Raw genomic sequence first — 14364 nt, forward strand, 5'->3', positions numbered from 1 at the left:
ACCCCCCCGCCCCGGCCCCGCACCCCGGCACCGCCACCTGCTCCCCGAGCTCCCCCCCGTCAGGGGCGGCGGGGGCCGGTCCCGCTCCCCTCTCGCCTGTCAGGGGCCGCGGGGAGTCCCGCTGTCCTCCCGCCGCCCGCCTGTCAGGGAGGCGCCGCTCCTCTCTCGCCGGCCCGGGGCGGCTGAGGGGCACAGCCAGCTCCCGCCGCCCGCCTGTCAGGGGCCGTTGCCGTCCCGCCACGGCCCGCCCGTCAGGGGGGCGAGGCCGGTGTCCTCCCGCCATGGCTCCCTTGCCGAGGGGGGCGAGGCCGCTCCCCGCCCGCCGCCTCCTGTCAGGGGCCGCGGGGTGGTCGGGGCCGGTCTCCTCCCGCCGCCGCCCGCCTGACAGGGGCCGTTGTGGGGAGCGGCCCTGACGGCCGCGCTGAGGAGAGCGCGGGTGCCGGGAGAGGAGGGGGCGGACGGGCGTCGCTCCTCGGGCAGCGCCCGGAGGCAGCCCAGCCCCGGGGGCGGCGGGGAACGGTGGCACAGGACAGCGGCTCCCGCCGGCGGCGGGGGGAGCCTCGAGGAGAGGCGCCCGCCGGAGCCGCTCCTGCCGCCTGTGCGGGAGCCCCGGGCCGCCGGCCGTGGCCCTCGCTCGGGAGGAGCCGCCGGCTGCCTGTAGCGATGCTTCGTGGTTCCCTGCCAGCAGCAGGCGACTGCCAGCGCCGGGCTGGCTGGCCGCGGGGCTGGCTGGACTTGGAAGGAGCCCCTCAGCCCGGTTTTCCTTTGGGAGAGGAGCGCTAGTGCTGCTGCACGCTGGGCCATGAGAACCCTCCCAAGCCTAGCTTTTCAGTACAGCAGGACCAGGCTTAAGAGAACACCCCCCTGCATTTAAACGAAGTCAGGGTTTCCATAATCTGTACCCAAGAGGCCCTACCAAAATAGTTAGGTCATTGTCGGGACACCCCCATCACTGAATTAATTAGGAAGCTTACCATTAGTAACAACAGTTAAAATTTTAGCGAAGTTAAAAGCATGTGAAAATTGAAGAAACCTTGCCACTGCTAGATGTTCTCATTATTACTGCACAGGTTATAGTAAAACCAAGAGAAGCAACAGCAACCTAATTTTGTTTCACCCTCCTGCTTGCTGTCAAAAACTGAAAAAGATAGTTCTCTTCTCGAGGCAGAAATCAAACAAATGCTGAAGTCTTGCTCTTAGGCCATGCTTCTGTAAGTCCAGCCTGCTGCACAGCAGAGGAAGCTGTCTTCTGCCACGGCTAACCTCTTACCCACAGCACCTCTATTTATAGCTCTATACGCATCTGATGAACCACACCTGAAACCTCTCCCTAACATTGCTGTTTCCGAGCAGGCCTAGCAGTCTCCTTTTGTTGCAATGAATGGACTCAGTCTTTCTGCCGCCCGGCTGGAGGAGGGAGAGGTCGTGCTTGCTCCCTCCCGGATACCAGCTAATGGAAAAGTCATTTTCTGTCACTGTTGAATATAGCATCATTTGACCCATCGTGTGTTGCTGCTAAAAAAAATTAAATATCTGACAAAAGGATTGCTAGATGTTGATTTTTTCGTGAGCGTTTTGAAAGAATCTGATTGAAAACTTTTTTAGACAAGTTCTGTTTTTTTGTCTTACCGCCTTTGTCTGACTTGCGCTCCCAACCGTATGCTAATATTGCGGCAGATGATTGGGTAGCATCTGGCATCGCTGTCTATCTCTGCATCTGCCTTTCCTTTCTGCGGCGCTGCCTCGTGAAGCCTGTCTGAATGATTGTGCTTGAGTCTACAATCTGAATCCTGTTTTCTGGATGGGTCCTGGTTTTCTGCTGATTGCTAAACTGAACTTTCTGCATAGGATTATTCTTTCCAGAATTAAATGCCAAACTTTTCTCAAGCCAGACAGTCACTGCTGACTATGTTGGAATATATTTAATGTAGAAAGCGGAAGTAACTTCAGCTATTTGCTCAGAATGACCTGTTTGAAAAACACTTGAGTTTAGCCACATGTTTGTCCCATCAGAATATAGGGGTGTCAGTGTTTTATGTATTACAAATCCTTAATTCATCTACGAAAACATGGGGGAAGTGCAGTAAGTTCTACAATTTCCAGGTTTTAGTTTTTTCTTTGGAAAAGAATGATACATAACCTCATTAAGTTCATTAAGGCACCTTAGCTGACTAAAAACCCGGGGTTTACGTTTTTATGATTTCTCAAGGCTAGAAGAAAACCCCAAAAAGGGATTGGACAAAGCTTAATTTACTGTGATGGTCTAAATAATAATAGTAATTAAGAACAACTCTTGCAAGATTAATACATGTTGCAATCTACCTTATTTGCATTTTGAAACTTGCTCGTTTCAGGACTGCTTTATGCTATTTTAACATGTCACACTTTAGGGAGGTGTGAACCAGCTGCTCAGATAAAGTAAAACACTTCTAGTAGTTTCTGGTAGGATCGTTTTTGCCCCTCTTCACCTATATCCATGAGTCTTCTGACTTCCGCGATGATCATAAAAAAACTATTAAAAGAGGGGTGTGGTGGAAATAATTCACAAATACTATGCCAGATCAAAACACAGCTTTTGAGGTTAGCCCCTTCTGTGTAACGAACTGAGCCTTCATCCTTCAGATTTTGCTGCTGTTGTTGCCTAAAACCCTGTTAAGAAACTCTTTAACACAATTTTTGTTGAAGATGCAAGACTGTAATCTGCTCATCACTGACTCTAGAATTCTGTCTTTTTAATGTGGGAAAGTGGTAGGAATAAATGTTTCAAATTTTAGGACGCCTTCCAGCATGGTTAGCAGTGATGCAGATCTTCTGCCAAACAACCGCAAAATTGAAACTAAAAACTCACCAGGCAACTCATAGCTTAGAGTTTGTTGTTTTCACTACAGATTACAGGTTTGGAAAAATAAGTAGTCATTTATGTCTAGAGAAATAACTTCTGTTCGGTTACAGGACTACTTCTGCGCAACCAAAGTGAAACAAACAGAAAATGTTTTTATGGCTGCAGGCAGCACTGGCGTAGGAAATTTATCTTTTTTGTTTTTTGTTTTTTTTTTCCTTTTCATTCTGTTATAGCTATGAGGCAGATTTCAGCACTGCTACATTTAAAACAAATGAAAATCTGTTTTGATCCAGTAAGTAGAGCAGGCCAAGTACATTCAAAAGAGTTGTGTTGCTCTAGTTCTGTTGGGGGAAAAAAAAAAAAAGATGTTAATAAATGCTATGTTGTTAAAATATGTAGTTGGGTACAAAGTGGGTTTGGTTTTTGTGCCTTATACAGACTAATACTCCCTAAAAGCCTACATCATCAGGGTTTGGCATGACCGCTTAAAAGAGCAATACCTCAATACCATGCTTTTTTTGGTAACTGTAGGACAAGGATGAAAATGTACATTGCATTTCAAGTTTGTGCATCTTCAGAATAATTCACTTAAACTTCCAGTTGCTTAATTTTATACAAGCAGTCAGAAGAAATAGGTTTCCATGTGTGTGTGATTTGAGGATAGTAGGCTTGCGTAGGTGACACCAGAGGCCTGGCTTGGCTTACAGAATGCTTGTTAATGGTGATGCAGAAAAATCTAATTCTTCTGGAGCCAAGTTTGAGGGAGGAGAGGATTCCTATATTTAGTAATACAAACTTATTTGATCTAGGGAATAGCACATTTAAAATCGTTATACTGAATGTAGGACAAATGCAAAACTAGCACAGCGTTCTCAGAGTAAATGCTTGTTTCAGACTTTAATCCACACATCAGGTAACTTCCTGGAGGGTTGTATGCGCAATAGGTCTGTTGTGCGGGGCTGGTAACTCGAGTATGTATTGTAGTGAATACAGATGTTCTGTCCCAAGAGCAAGGAATATTCACAGTGACAACGATACAGATTAAAGTGAAGAAGAAGATTACCATGGTGCTGAGACAAAACTGTGTTCTTTTGAATCGGTTTGAGATACGTCGCAACTTCCAGGAATATACGTGCTCTTTTCTAGCTGAAAGAAGGTAGGAATTCTCTTAATGACCGTCTTGTCCATACTATAAAGTGAACACTCAACTTACAGCAAAGGCGAGATGGAAGGTAGTTTTTGTTGATCCTCAGGGGTAAGAAATCCTCTTTCTGAACGGCTTGTCTGTCTTTGCTACAAAGTCCTTTATCACTCTGCAGATATCACTCTCTCAGATATTGTAGTCTGAGAATATTCATTCACTGTCTGCAGACAGGATATTACATATAAGGCTATACATCTGATTTTTCTTTTAAATCACACTGCTGTGCTTGTATGAACCATATTTCCAACTTGTTGTAACTGTTGTTATCTTATAGTGATCAAAGTTACCTGAGAAACTGCATCGACACAAAGAGCATTTTTTAAGTGACTCTCCTAGTAGTAACGTATTTGTGTAAGGCCTAATACTGTAGTAGATTGGCGTCATGGGTTTTTTTAAGTATTATTTATTCAGTGTACTATGAGGTAGGGGGTGCTGCTGTCCTGCCAAAAGACTCGGTCATACTTCCAAAGTCCTGCAGAAGTCTGAGTAAAGTGGGAACTTTGAACATGGGTATCTCAGCTTCTGTTTTCTTTACCCCTTTTTGTCAGTAAAATCCCTTTAGTGTATATAACCCCTAGGGCGTTTACCTGTAGAAAAATGTTTCTTAAACTCTGGCATGAAGTTACTTCTTTCACAGCAGCAGCAAGTTAATATTCTGTTTTGATGCATTTGTTCTTCGTGGGAAAAAAGCAAGCAAGAATTACTCTACTTTTTTTTTCTAGTCAAGATTAAAAAAGCAAAGTAGTTGACATTGCTTTCAGTGGATTCTAATAGACTGTTAAGTTTAACTACAAAAGCTATTCCAGTATAGGTGTACCCATGGGGCAAACAGACATCCCTTTGAAGTTTGTTTTGTGGTTTGACAGTAAGAAAAATGCGGGAGAGTTTCCAGTGACAGTAGGATTAGCTTAATTCTGTGCTTTGGTTTTGCCTTGTTTTTTTTCTGAGACCTTTACCTTTGTCTTTAAAAGTGAGCAAGTCATGACTTCCTGAGCGATGCTCAACTCTGCTTATATTATACATAGGCTTATTGGCTTCTTGTTTCCAAATGTAATTAGAGTGTAGAACAAGTCCTAATAGTGAGGTCTAAATTTTGAGAATGTACTTCACCTTCTGTGCAAGAAAAAAATTGTTGCCGTTAGCTGCTTGCTAATTTCTTAGTGCTGCTCCTATTCCATCTTTTTTTCTGCAGTGCACCCACTTTAGGGGCTGACCTTCATTGAGGAGAATTCTCAGTGGCCGTCTAGTTCTTCTAATCTCGTCTGAAAGTCTGCATTGTTTCTCCTTCTCTGCTCATAGCTGTACTGCTTTTCTAAACTTAAATGAAAACCAACACAAGGCCAAAGTCAGCCCAACTTTAAGGTTTCTTGTGTAGGCTTTCTTTGATCATATTTAGATTTTGATTTAAATGTTTTAGTAGCCTTTTGCTTTGCCTGTTGGAAGGAGAATGTAAAAAAAAAAAGTCGAACAGGTGGTGTTTTGTATTTCCATGGCTCAGTTACTTGCCCCATCTCTGAAAATGCATCGTAACAATCTCCCCTACTTAAGTTCGGAGCGGCATGGGGAATGCTGGTTGAACCACATTGGCTAGTAGGATCTTAGTATGCAAAATCAATTTATTTTCTTTAGAGGGTGAATTCATCCTTGTACTGAATGATAACAATGGTTATTACGAAGTCATAGGGGTAGCTCTGACTTCTTTTTATGAGGGCACAACGCATCAGTCCTTGGTCCAAGCAAAGGAGCTCATCAGGTTGTTTAGGAAACATAGAAATGTAATAATATAATAAATGAATCCAAAATATTTCCATAAATAGAAAATTAAATAAAAATCTAGAAATTAACCCTTTACTGTTTATTGGTGTCAATTGCTGTTGGTGATTCAGTGTGGTGGTATAAACTATATGTACCATTGTGTAAAAAAATATATATTTTTGTTGCAAGTGAAATTAGATACCAAATGCTGAACTACTTTGAAGGCATGATAATGTATTATGTTATGCCATTTATGTAGGGACTTCTTTACTGAATCTTTGAACGTCTTTATAGTGTGTGTTTGAGTATTTGCAAACAAATCTTTGAGGAAAGTTATCTCCAACAATCGCAGAGCATTTTTTATATCGTGGTGAACAAATCTGTCATGTTCCCTTGGATGTCAGCTACCTAGGAGGCTTTAGTTGGCAGCTGCCCAATATTAGGTGCCCTTGAACATAGGATCAAACAACTAATTTTACTGCAGGATTTCTGTGGTCTTATTAACTATTACACTGTGAAATGCTCGGCTATATTTTCAATCTCCTTACTTTCCTGGCCTTCATTCCCAACCTGTGGAGGGGAGTGACTGGTAGAAATACTGTGCCTTGCTCAACCTCTGTTAGGTAGCCAAATTAAGATGTCTTTAATCTGAATTGCCTTTTCAAAAGTGTTCAGCGTTTTTCTTCCTCTTCATTGATGTGTGGCTCTAGGTCAGATTTACAGCCTACCAGATGGGATCCTGAGAAAACAGGACCTGTGCAACTGTGGGCTGCCTTGGGATTGGTGGCGTGGCTGATCTGCTTAGACTGACCCTGCAGTGCTGTAGTAGAGGGTGTAAATACTAAACTGAGGGAATGAATTGTGGTTATGATAGCCATGATATTCGACCTTCTCTTTCTTCAGTTTCTTATCATGTTAGCCACTGCTGCAAAACTGTGAAGCTAGAGCTGCTTTGAAAAGCAAGACATTTTAAACTTGGAGAAGACAGCATGTCTTCAATGTGATCATCTGCTGTTGGAGCATCAAGCTTGCTGTGGTTGAAATTTCCTCCAAAATCTGTTTGATGGGGAGGGCCAGCAAGCAAAAGCTCAAAAAAAAAAAAAAGTTTGCCAAAATTTTTTTGAAAGCAACAAAACCCAAAAATGTCTGCAACAAGATTAATGTTTTAATAAGCCACGCTACTGTCTTGCCTGTAAACTTGTGGTGCATTTTGAGCTGGGGAGGGGGCCAGGTAGGCTAGTATCACGTAGGCTTTGCTGTAAGATACAATTCAGCGTAATTTCCTTGCATGTTAATTAGGTTGCTCTACTGCTTCACAGGAAACATCTGAAAACTGTCTTTTTAAATAAAGTTCCTTGCAAGCTCGTTCTATAACATGATCACCTTAAGCCCACTAAGAACTTCAATTTGTGTAATATGTGAATTTGCACAAGCATATAGCTGGAGGTGAAGGCTTGTGTTCTTCATTTAATCTTGCATAAAATGATTTGAGCCTTGATAATGTCATTGAAATAATAGTTTTTAGATGTTGTTGCACGTCACCTCTTTTGAGGTGTGCTGGTTTTTGTTAATTGGTTATGTCAAAAAAGTATGTTTTTTAATTTGACAGGATAAAATTTAAGTACTGATATGCATGTCAACTATGGTAGAACTAAATATAACATTTCTTTTTGGAAAAAAAAGCCAGAAACTTCTAATTGAAGTTAACAAATTTTTAAAGAAGCTATAGAAATTTAGCTGTCTTTAGGTAAGACTAAATATTTATAACTTTTTTAGTTATTGTTTATAAAAATAACAGTTTTACAACAGTCTATTGTTGAAATTCTATGTGGAAAGATTCCTGTGTAATCCCACATTGATCTTGCAATTCTAAATTGTCTCAATGTTGGGTCACGCTGCAATTTAGTAAATTGCAGACCAGAGGCTCTGCTATGTCACAGCACCCTGAAAGAACGCTTTCACTTGCTTCTTGTTGCATGAAAGAAGTCAGTGTAAAATTAATGAATGTCCAGAACATGTAGATGAGGGCAAATTTTACTGGTTTCTCCCATATCTGTGTAAAGTTTCCACAAAATAATGGAGTTGTCCATGCTTCTGACTCTTGTAGCAGTTGAAATTTTAGAGTACGTGAACTCGGAGCAATGCATTTTAAGAATCTTCGGCAGCGTGTGACTTCAAAGTCTGAGCTTTCTTCAATGTCCCTTTCAGTTTGACTTCTAAGGGGTCTCTAGAGTATCATCCAGAGTACCTTCTCAGAGAGAAGAAAGCTTCGTACCTCTCTTTCCACTTTTCTTTTCTACTCAAAACTAAATTTGAACTTAAACTTGGTTTTAAGACCTTTAGGGGAAGAAAAAAAAAAACCAGCATGCTGTTTCTTAGTTTCAACCAAGATGTGTAAGTAGCAGGCTTTTATGCAGATATACTGGTTTGCTTACATTCTATAACCTTACTCTTTTCCATTAGTGCCTACTAATTATTTAATAGATGTTCAAATAAAGCCTCTGCAAATAGGCTTTTTATTTGACTTTTACCTCATGGAGCTTTCTCTGCAGGTAAGAGAAAGCTTTGCAGCAGGAGCAGGTTAGAGATTGAAGATAATCTGGGAATGATTCAGAAATCAAGGCGTTGCTTTAGTAGTTTGACAACTTCACTTTCAGAGTAGAAAATGGAAACAACTACAGGACTGGAAGTGAACAAATGAATATATGTGAAAACTAATACAAGTGGGGTGGAAATAAAGTTTTGAGTTTATTCAAATCCTTCCAGCTCACATATTCATCTCCCTCTTAGAATAGTGGGAAGGTCTGACATGACATATCAAATGACAAGTCTGGACGGCATTTGAAAAACTGAATGGAAGGTCAGTGGGTGTTTAGTTTGCCTGCTAATGATGCTGAACCAGAAGGCTTACAGGGCATGTATTTTCTCTGGTATTTTGATACCATATGAATTTCTTGAAACTCTGAAATGCAGAACAATTAAGGATAGAGGCATTTGTGGAAAATGAAATCAAATGAAATGTAGTTTCACAGTAGAATTCACTAGATTTAGAATTTCATTGAAGCTGGAGAATGGAAAATACTACAGGTTTTGTAAAATGGTTAAGGTACGGGGTGAAAGGGAGACAATAGTAGGTTATGATGAAACGAGGGCTTCTCGGTTTTAGTAAGCTACTAATGGAGTTGCGTGGACGATGTTCGTGGAACCAAGCAGTTATTAATAGCTGATAACTTGGACGCACAAGTGGTGTGTGCTGTGCATCATGAGCAGGTTTCATACCTAGGACATCATCAGAACAAGTGAGGATCAGAAAAAAATGGGGAGAAATTGGATGACTTTGAAGATAAGGGGATGATTTAGAATGAAAATAATGAGGAATAGCAGAGTATGCACTTAAGGACTAAGAAAAACAATTTCTGCTTTTTGTCAGAGCGGGCAGATGGTTGGTTCACCACTTGGAAGGAAAAGATGCATTGACAATAGTATGAATGTAGTGGGTTGCAAAGGAGTGACGTACTTCTGGGGAGACAGGGAGGTACTGTGGTCACTGAGTGCCGACCAGAGGCAGCGACATCTGGAAAAGGAGTAGGATGATGAGAATGAATGGTGCAGTAAGTGAAATCTAAAAAAGTCCAGAATAAGTACTTGACTGAAGTGGCAACCAAAGCTAAAGTGGACAGATTCCTCTCTGCCTGCCTTTTTTGTTTGCTCTTGTCATGTCAGGTCAAGGACAGATAAAACAGGTCTCATCCTTCACACCATTGTGGGAAAACATGGAAGCAAAAGCGATGGGACAGAATGTCAAACACTTTGTAGTTAAAAAATGCCTATTTTCAGTTGCTTTTTTTTGGTCTTGGATTATTTTTCAATTTGTATATTTCTATATTTGTATTTTTTAATCCCGGCACAAAAATGCAGTTCTTGTTAACACTGAAATTAGGGCAAAACTAGATATTTTGCTAATGGATTGCAGTCTGTCCCTGCTAAGAGTTTCACCTTTAACTTAAATGGTAGGTTTTGTGCTGTGGATTGAGATAGCTTTAATACCAGCCCTACCAATGATCCATGCAGATGCTAATATAGAATATTGGATCATATGCTCTGATTTGCTTTTGGCTTGCTGAACAAAACAAACAAACAAAACCCTCCCAAATGTTAGATGTGTAAATAATAGAATTAAAGAATGTTGGATGCATTTATAAAGTTTGCTTTTACTTGTGAAATCTGTTTTCAGAGTTCTACAGGAAGAATTTTAAGTGAAGCTAGGCTCATAACTGCTCACTGCTGGAATTTTGGATTCCTTTGCGGTGTATGTGAAGCATTTCTCTGCAAGGAACCTGAAGAGGAAAGCTAGTAAAAGAAGTACGGTCTTGATGACAGTCTGTTAGCTTCTTGTGGACCAATATAGAAGGTGGTGATATGGGAAAAATGAAAGATCGCATGTTTCATCTTTGGTACCAAAATTAGGTTATAATAGAAGAAGATGTAGGATGTCAAATTCCTATATTCTTTTAGTAGCTACTTAGCTGTGGGCTAAAATGACCAAGTGTATGCCGGTTTTAATAAAAAAAGAAGTGTCTGGAACGGAGAATATTAACACCCATTTCAGGGTTTGCTTATAGTCATTGTTTTGTCCTTTTCATTCAGTATTTTATGTTCATTAGGAAAGCTGGGAAAGCAATTCCTAACAGGAGGCTTTATTCAGTAAATTCAGCCCTTACGCTCTGTTAGGAAACAGGGGCATTTAGCTACACAGCCAGCAGTTCTTGACAAGGTTTTATCCCGAACTTCTCTTGCAGGTGCCTGAATAGGAAAGACAGACAACGGGTCAGATTATTTTAATAGCAAACTTACTTGCCCCACAAAAGACTTGTTCTGTCTCTGACCTTCAGTGCAGAATTTTTCCTACTGTTAACAAGCCAGGGTGTTAATCACTATCTAAAATAAAACTGGTGTTGTATTTAGTTTGGCTTATAGCATAGCTTCAATTCTTGGTTTATGAGAAATAGAAAAGAGTTTGTGGTGGAGTGTGTGTGTTTGTATGTGTGGTGGGTTTTCTTTTTTCCTCCCACACCCATCCTTGAGGAGGTTAGCTTGAGATTGTGATCTCAAGTCTTTTTCTGAAGTCTTTTTCTCCCACCCTTTACCTCTTGTTAATTATGTCTTTCCATATTTCTGGATTAATTTAAATGACTTTGAAAAGTGTTTGGCTTAATTAGCTATTTTTCCCAGAATTCAATACATACCCTTCTGTGGGGAAGTTCTTGCCTCAAGGTGTTTTTAGGTTTAAAAAAAATACTTTGGAAAAGTGAAGAAAACAAAAATCTTCAGTGGTTTTCTGAAGAAAGGAAGTGGCATGAAAAACTCTCTGAGCTCAGTTAACCTTTTGAGTTTCAGTAGTGGCAAGATTTTGACAGTTGGCCTGTTTCATTGGATAGAAGTTTGCATTAAGCCAAGAGACTGTTGGCTTCACATGATGGGTATATAGCCATTTTCATGGCTGTCTATACTGAGGGGCTATCACAAACTGGTGTTGCAGTCTGAGTTTTATATAGCAGTTCTTGACACTTGATTTTCTGCCGAGCTTTTAAGTCTGGGGGCAGCAATGTTGTCCCTTACAGTGAAACAAACTCTATAGCTTCTTGTCAGTAAGCTGTGTATTAGCAGTGACTTGTACATGGAGCATGCAGGCTGGTGGGTGTTCACAAACTACAGGAAGCCGCGGTGAGGCCGGTGAAAATATGTATGGATTAAATGTATATTTAGTGGAGTTAGTGGAGACAATGTGTGCACAGTGTGTGTTCTGGATGCTTGAGAATGAAGTAGAGATGAGGGGACAGAAAGCTCTGTGATGTAAAGATTGGTGGACATACCAGTTCCTTAGGATACTGGAAATTTGCTGATGTTACTCAAAAACATCAGCTGGAACTTTGGGGTTATAATAATTCCATAATTCCAAATGAAGATGATTTAATAGCTTCCCTACAACTGATTTAATTTTATGATGGGATCTATATACACAATCGCAGCTTTGGACCTGTTTCATATTCTGCATCATCTTGCTTGCTGCTTGCTTGCTTGCTGCTCAGTTACTTATCTGGCTTTGCTCACCAGTCGCAGTGACTGAATAGCTAAGAGATGTCGCATCATCTCAAATCCTAGTTCTGCGCATCTGTTTAACGCCTTGCTGTTTGATAGCTGAGAAGGGTTGCTGTTGAGTCTAGGTTGGCCTTAGCTAGCCATCGGTTTAAACCTCGCATACAGTCTTTACGTTTGTGTAGAGAGGGTCCCTCACTTGGCCACAGTCTGACGTTTATACTTCTTGTACCGGAGTTTGGTTTAGCTGCACTGCTAACCCAACTTCCCAAGGTGTAGTGTATCCTAGCGTCCAACAGCCTGATATATAAATTACTGTGCAGCAGATGGGAGCGGATATGCAGAGACTGGGCAGGTATACTATCACTAATCAATGCATCAATGAACATGCCACATGGAATAAAGATAATGGAAACTTTTTAGATATTTTAACAAGGTATAAAACCTTATAAGAAGTCAAGGTTGTATCCTCTTGTACAACAAAACATACTAAAGTGTTTTCTTCTTTTTAGTCCAAGTGGTAAGAAGTTCAGAAGCAAGCCTCAGTTGGCAAGATACCTGGGAAACACTGTTGATCTCAGCAGTTTTGACTTCAGAACGGGAAAGATGATGCCCAGTAAATTGCAGAAGAACAAACAGAGACTAAGGAATGATTCTCTCAATCAAAATAAGGTTTGTTAGTAAATACTGTGTTTAAGGATATCCTAAGAATTTCCTTTCCTGTAGTTCATTTAGCAATTTCTTTTCTGCTTAAAGCAGTCCGCTTCTAAGATGTACATGTATGTTTAATTTTTAGTAGTGGTAGAGACGCAAATTTATAAATGGAAGGAATGCTCTGCTACTACCAAGAAAATACCATGGTGAGGTTAAGTATGAATCAAAAAGATTGAGTAATTCAGGAGCTGTCTTGGGACTAAGAATCTCAGTGCTAGCCATCTACCGGAATTATATTTTTCTAAATGGGAAAAGTTAGGACTGTTGACACCAAGAGATTCACCTGTGCAAGGCTTCAAATTGCTATGTTCATCTTCCTGTTCTGAGATGAAATAGTTCACATGTTTAATGTGTGCAATATGTGCCAGGAAGCTTGTTTTCTGAGGCAAATGTATTTATCTGTTCAAATCTGGATGTCTGTGTACAGCTTAAGAAGGCCAGGTGTTTTTCTGTTTAAGACTGGGCCTTTCTCAATTGATCCGGTTGTTCTCCTATTGTCTATTTCTTTTTGAACAACAGTGTATCCTTTTGAATACTAAAGAAAATGTGTGTAGTAGATAAAAGATAAAAAGCTGAAGCATACAGAAGTGAAATAACTGATGTAGCACATAGGGACATGACAAGTAAATTTACCTGACTGTCAGATCCTATGTTCCTGGACAAACTTTAGAAACCTCATGCAACAGTTTGAAAAGATTTCTGTAGCAACCTGCAATGTTTTCTTTTTAAAGTGGTTTTTTTTTCAGGATTTCGTAACTTACAGTAGTGTATGAAAGTACCTAACACGTTATAGCTATATCTTGTGCACTGATGTTTTTTGTCATCTGCCGTTTGTAATGCAAGAGCAATACATTTCATGCTGATTTCTTTTTAGTTAAAGCATGTGTTCAAATTATTTAATATTTTCTACCCACAGACATGAGGCTTTCAAATAATAGAACATTTGGAGGTAGTCCAAGGAAAGGTTTTGGTTAGGCTTTTTGCATGAGCAGAAACTACAAAACTTGGTATATAAAATCTAGATGAGTCTGTGCTCACTTTGTGTTCCTATGATCTTAGATTACTTAAATGTTGCTCACAGTTGCTCTGTTAAATACAAGATTAGAAAAAAGTGCATTTTTTTAGGTAAATAACATTTATTATTTCTAAGTGACTGAATGTGTAGTTCATGAGCTTTCAAGAATTTCTGCAGTATTCCTGTGATAGTTAAAAATGAGATCTCAACTTACTCCTGAAGTTTATATTTTCTTCCGCAGACACTTCACTTTCAAGAGATTGGTTGTGGTTGTCTTCTAGTCCGTCTTGCAGCTGTGCTGCTGGGGGGGGGCATGAAAGACAGACTTGCAGAGGCAAGTTTATACACAAACTTGCCCATATTTTATGGGTTGTTTGTTTTTGTGCAAACAATTTACCACAAATGTTTTTAAGTTCTTTGGCTCCCCTTATGTTTCAAGAAGGAGTATCAAACTATACTCGAGTCTCCTTTCTTGGACGTGTCTAGGCAGTGAGATTTATGCAGCTGGTGAATGAAAATGCTGTCTTGCCGTACTTCTAACTTTCGAGATTCTCATCATTAGCAGACTAGAACTCAATGTCAAGATTGCCATACTGGCTTAAAATGGAACTGAGGATAACATATGCTAATGAATGCTCTTCATTTTGTGATGTTAATGTACAACAGTTTAAACAACATGGAAATATTCTTCTAGCAAGATACTTCTCTCCAATCTTGGCATTGTGCATTCTTACTGAC

General features: G+C 40.4%; 1 protein-coding gene across 1 annotated transcript in view; it reads left to right on the forward strand.

The window, feature by feature from the left end:
- The window catches only part of LOC309415263 (methyl-CpG-binding domain protein 2), a gene marked incomplete at both ends in the record, with an annotated part of 38510 nt that overhangs the window by 213 nt on the left and 23933 nt on the right, over positions 1–14364 (forward strand). The window contains one exon of the mRNA XM_082012730.1: positions 12410–12569. Within this exon, the coding sequence (XP_081868856.1) occupies positions 12410–12569 (160 nt within the window). The remainder of the gene's footprint in view (positions 1–12409; positions 12570–14364) is intronic.

The sequence above is a fragment of the Phaethon aethereus genome, assembly GCF_964289735.1.
Source record: "Phaethon aethereus genome assembly, chromosome: W".
NCBI classification, from domain to species: Eukaryota; Metazoa; Chordata; class Aves; order Phaethontiformes; family Phaethontidae; genus Phaethon; species Phaethon aethereus.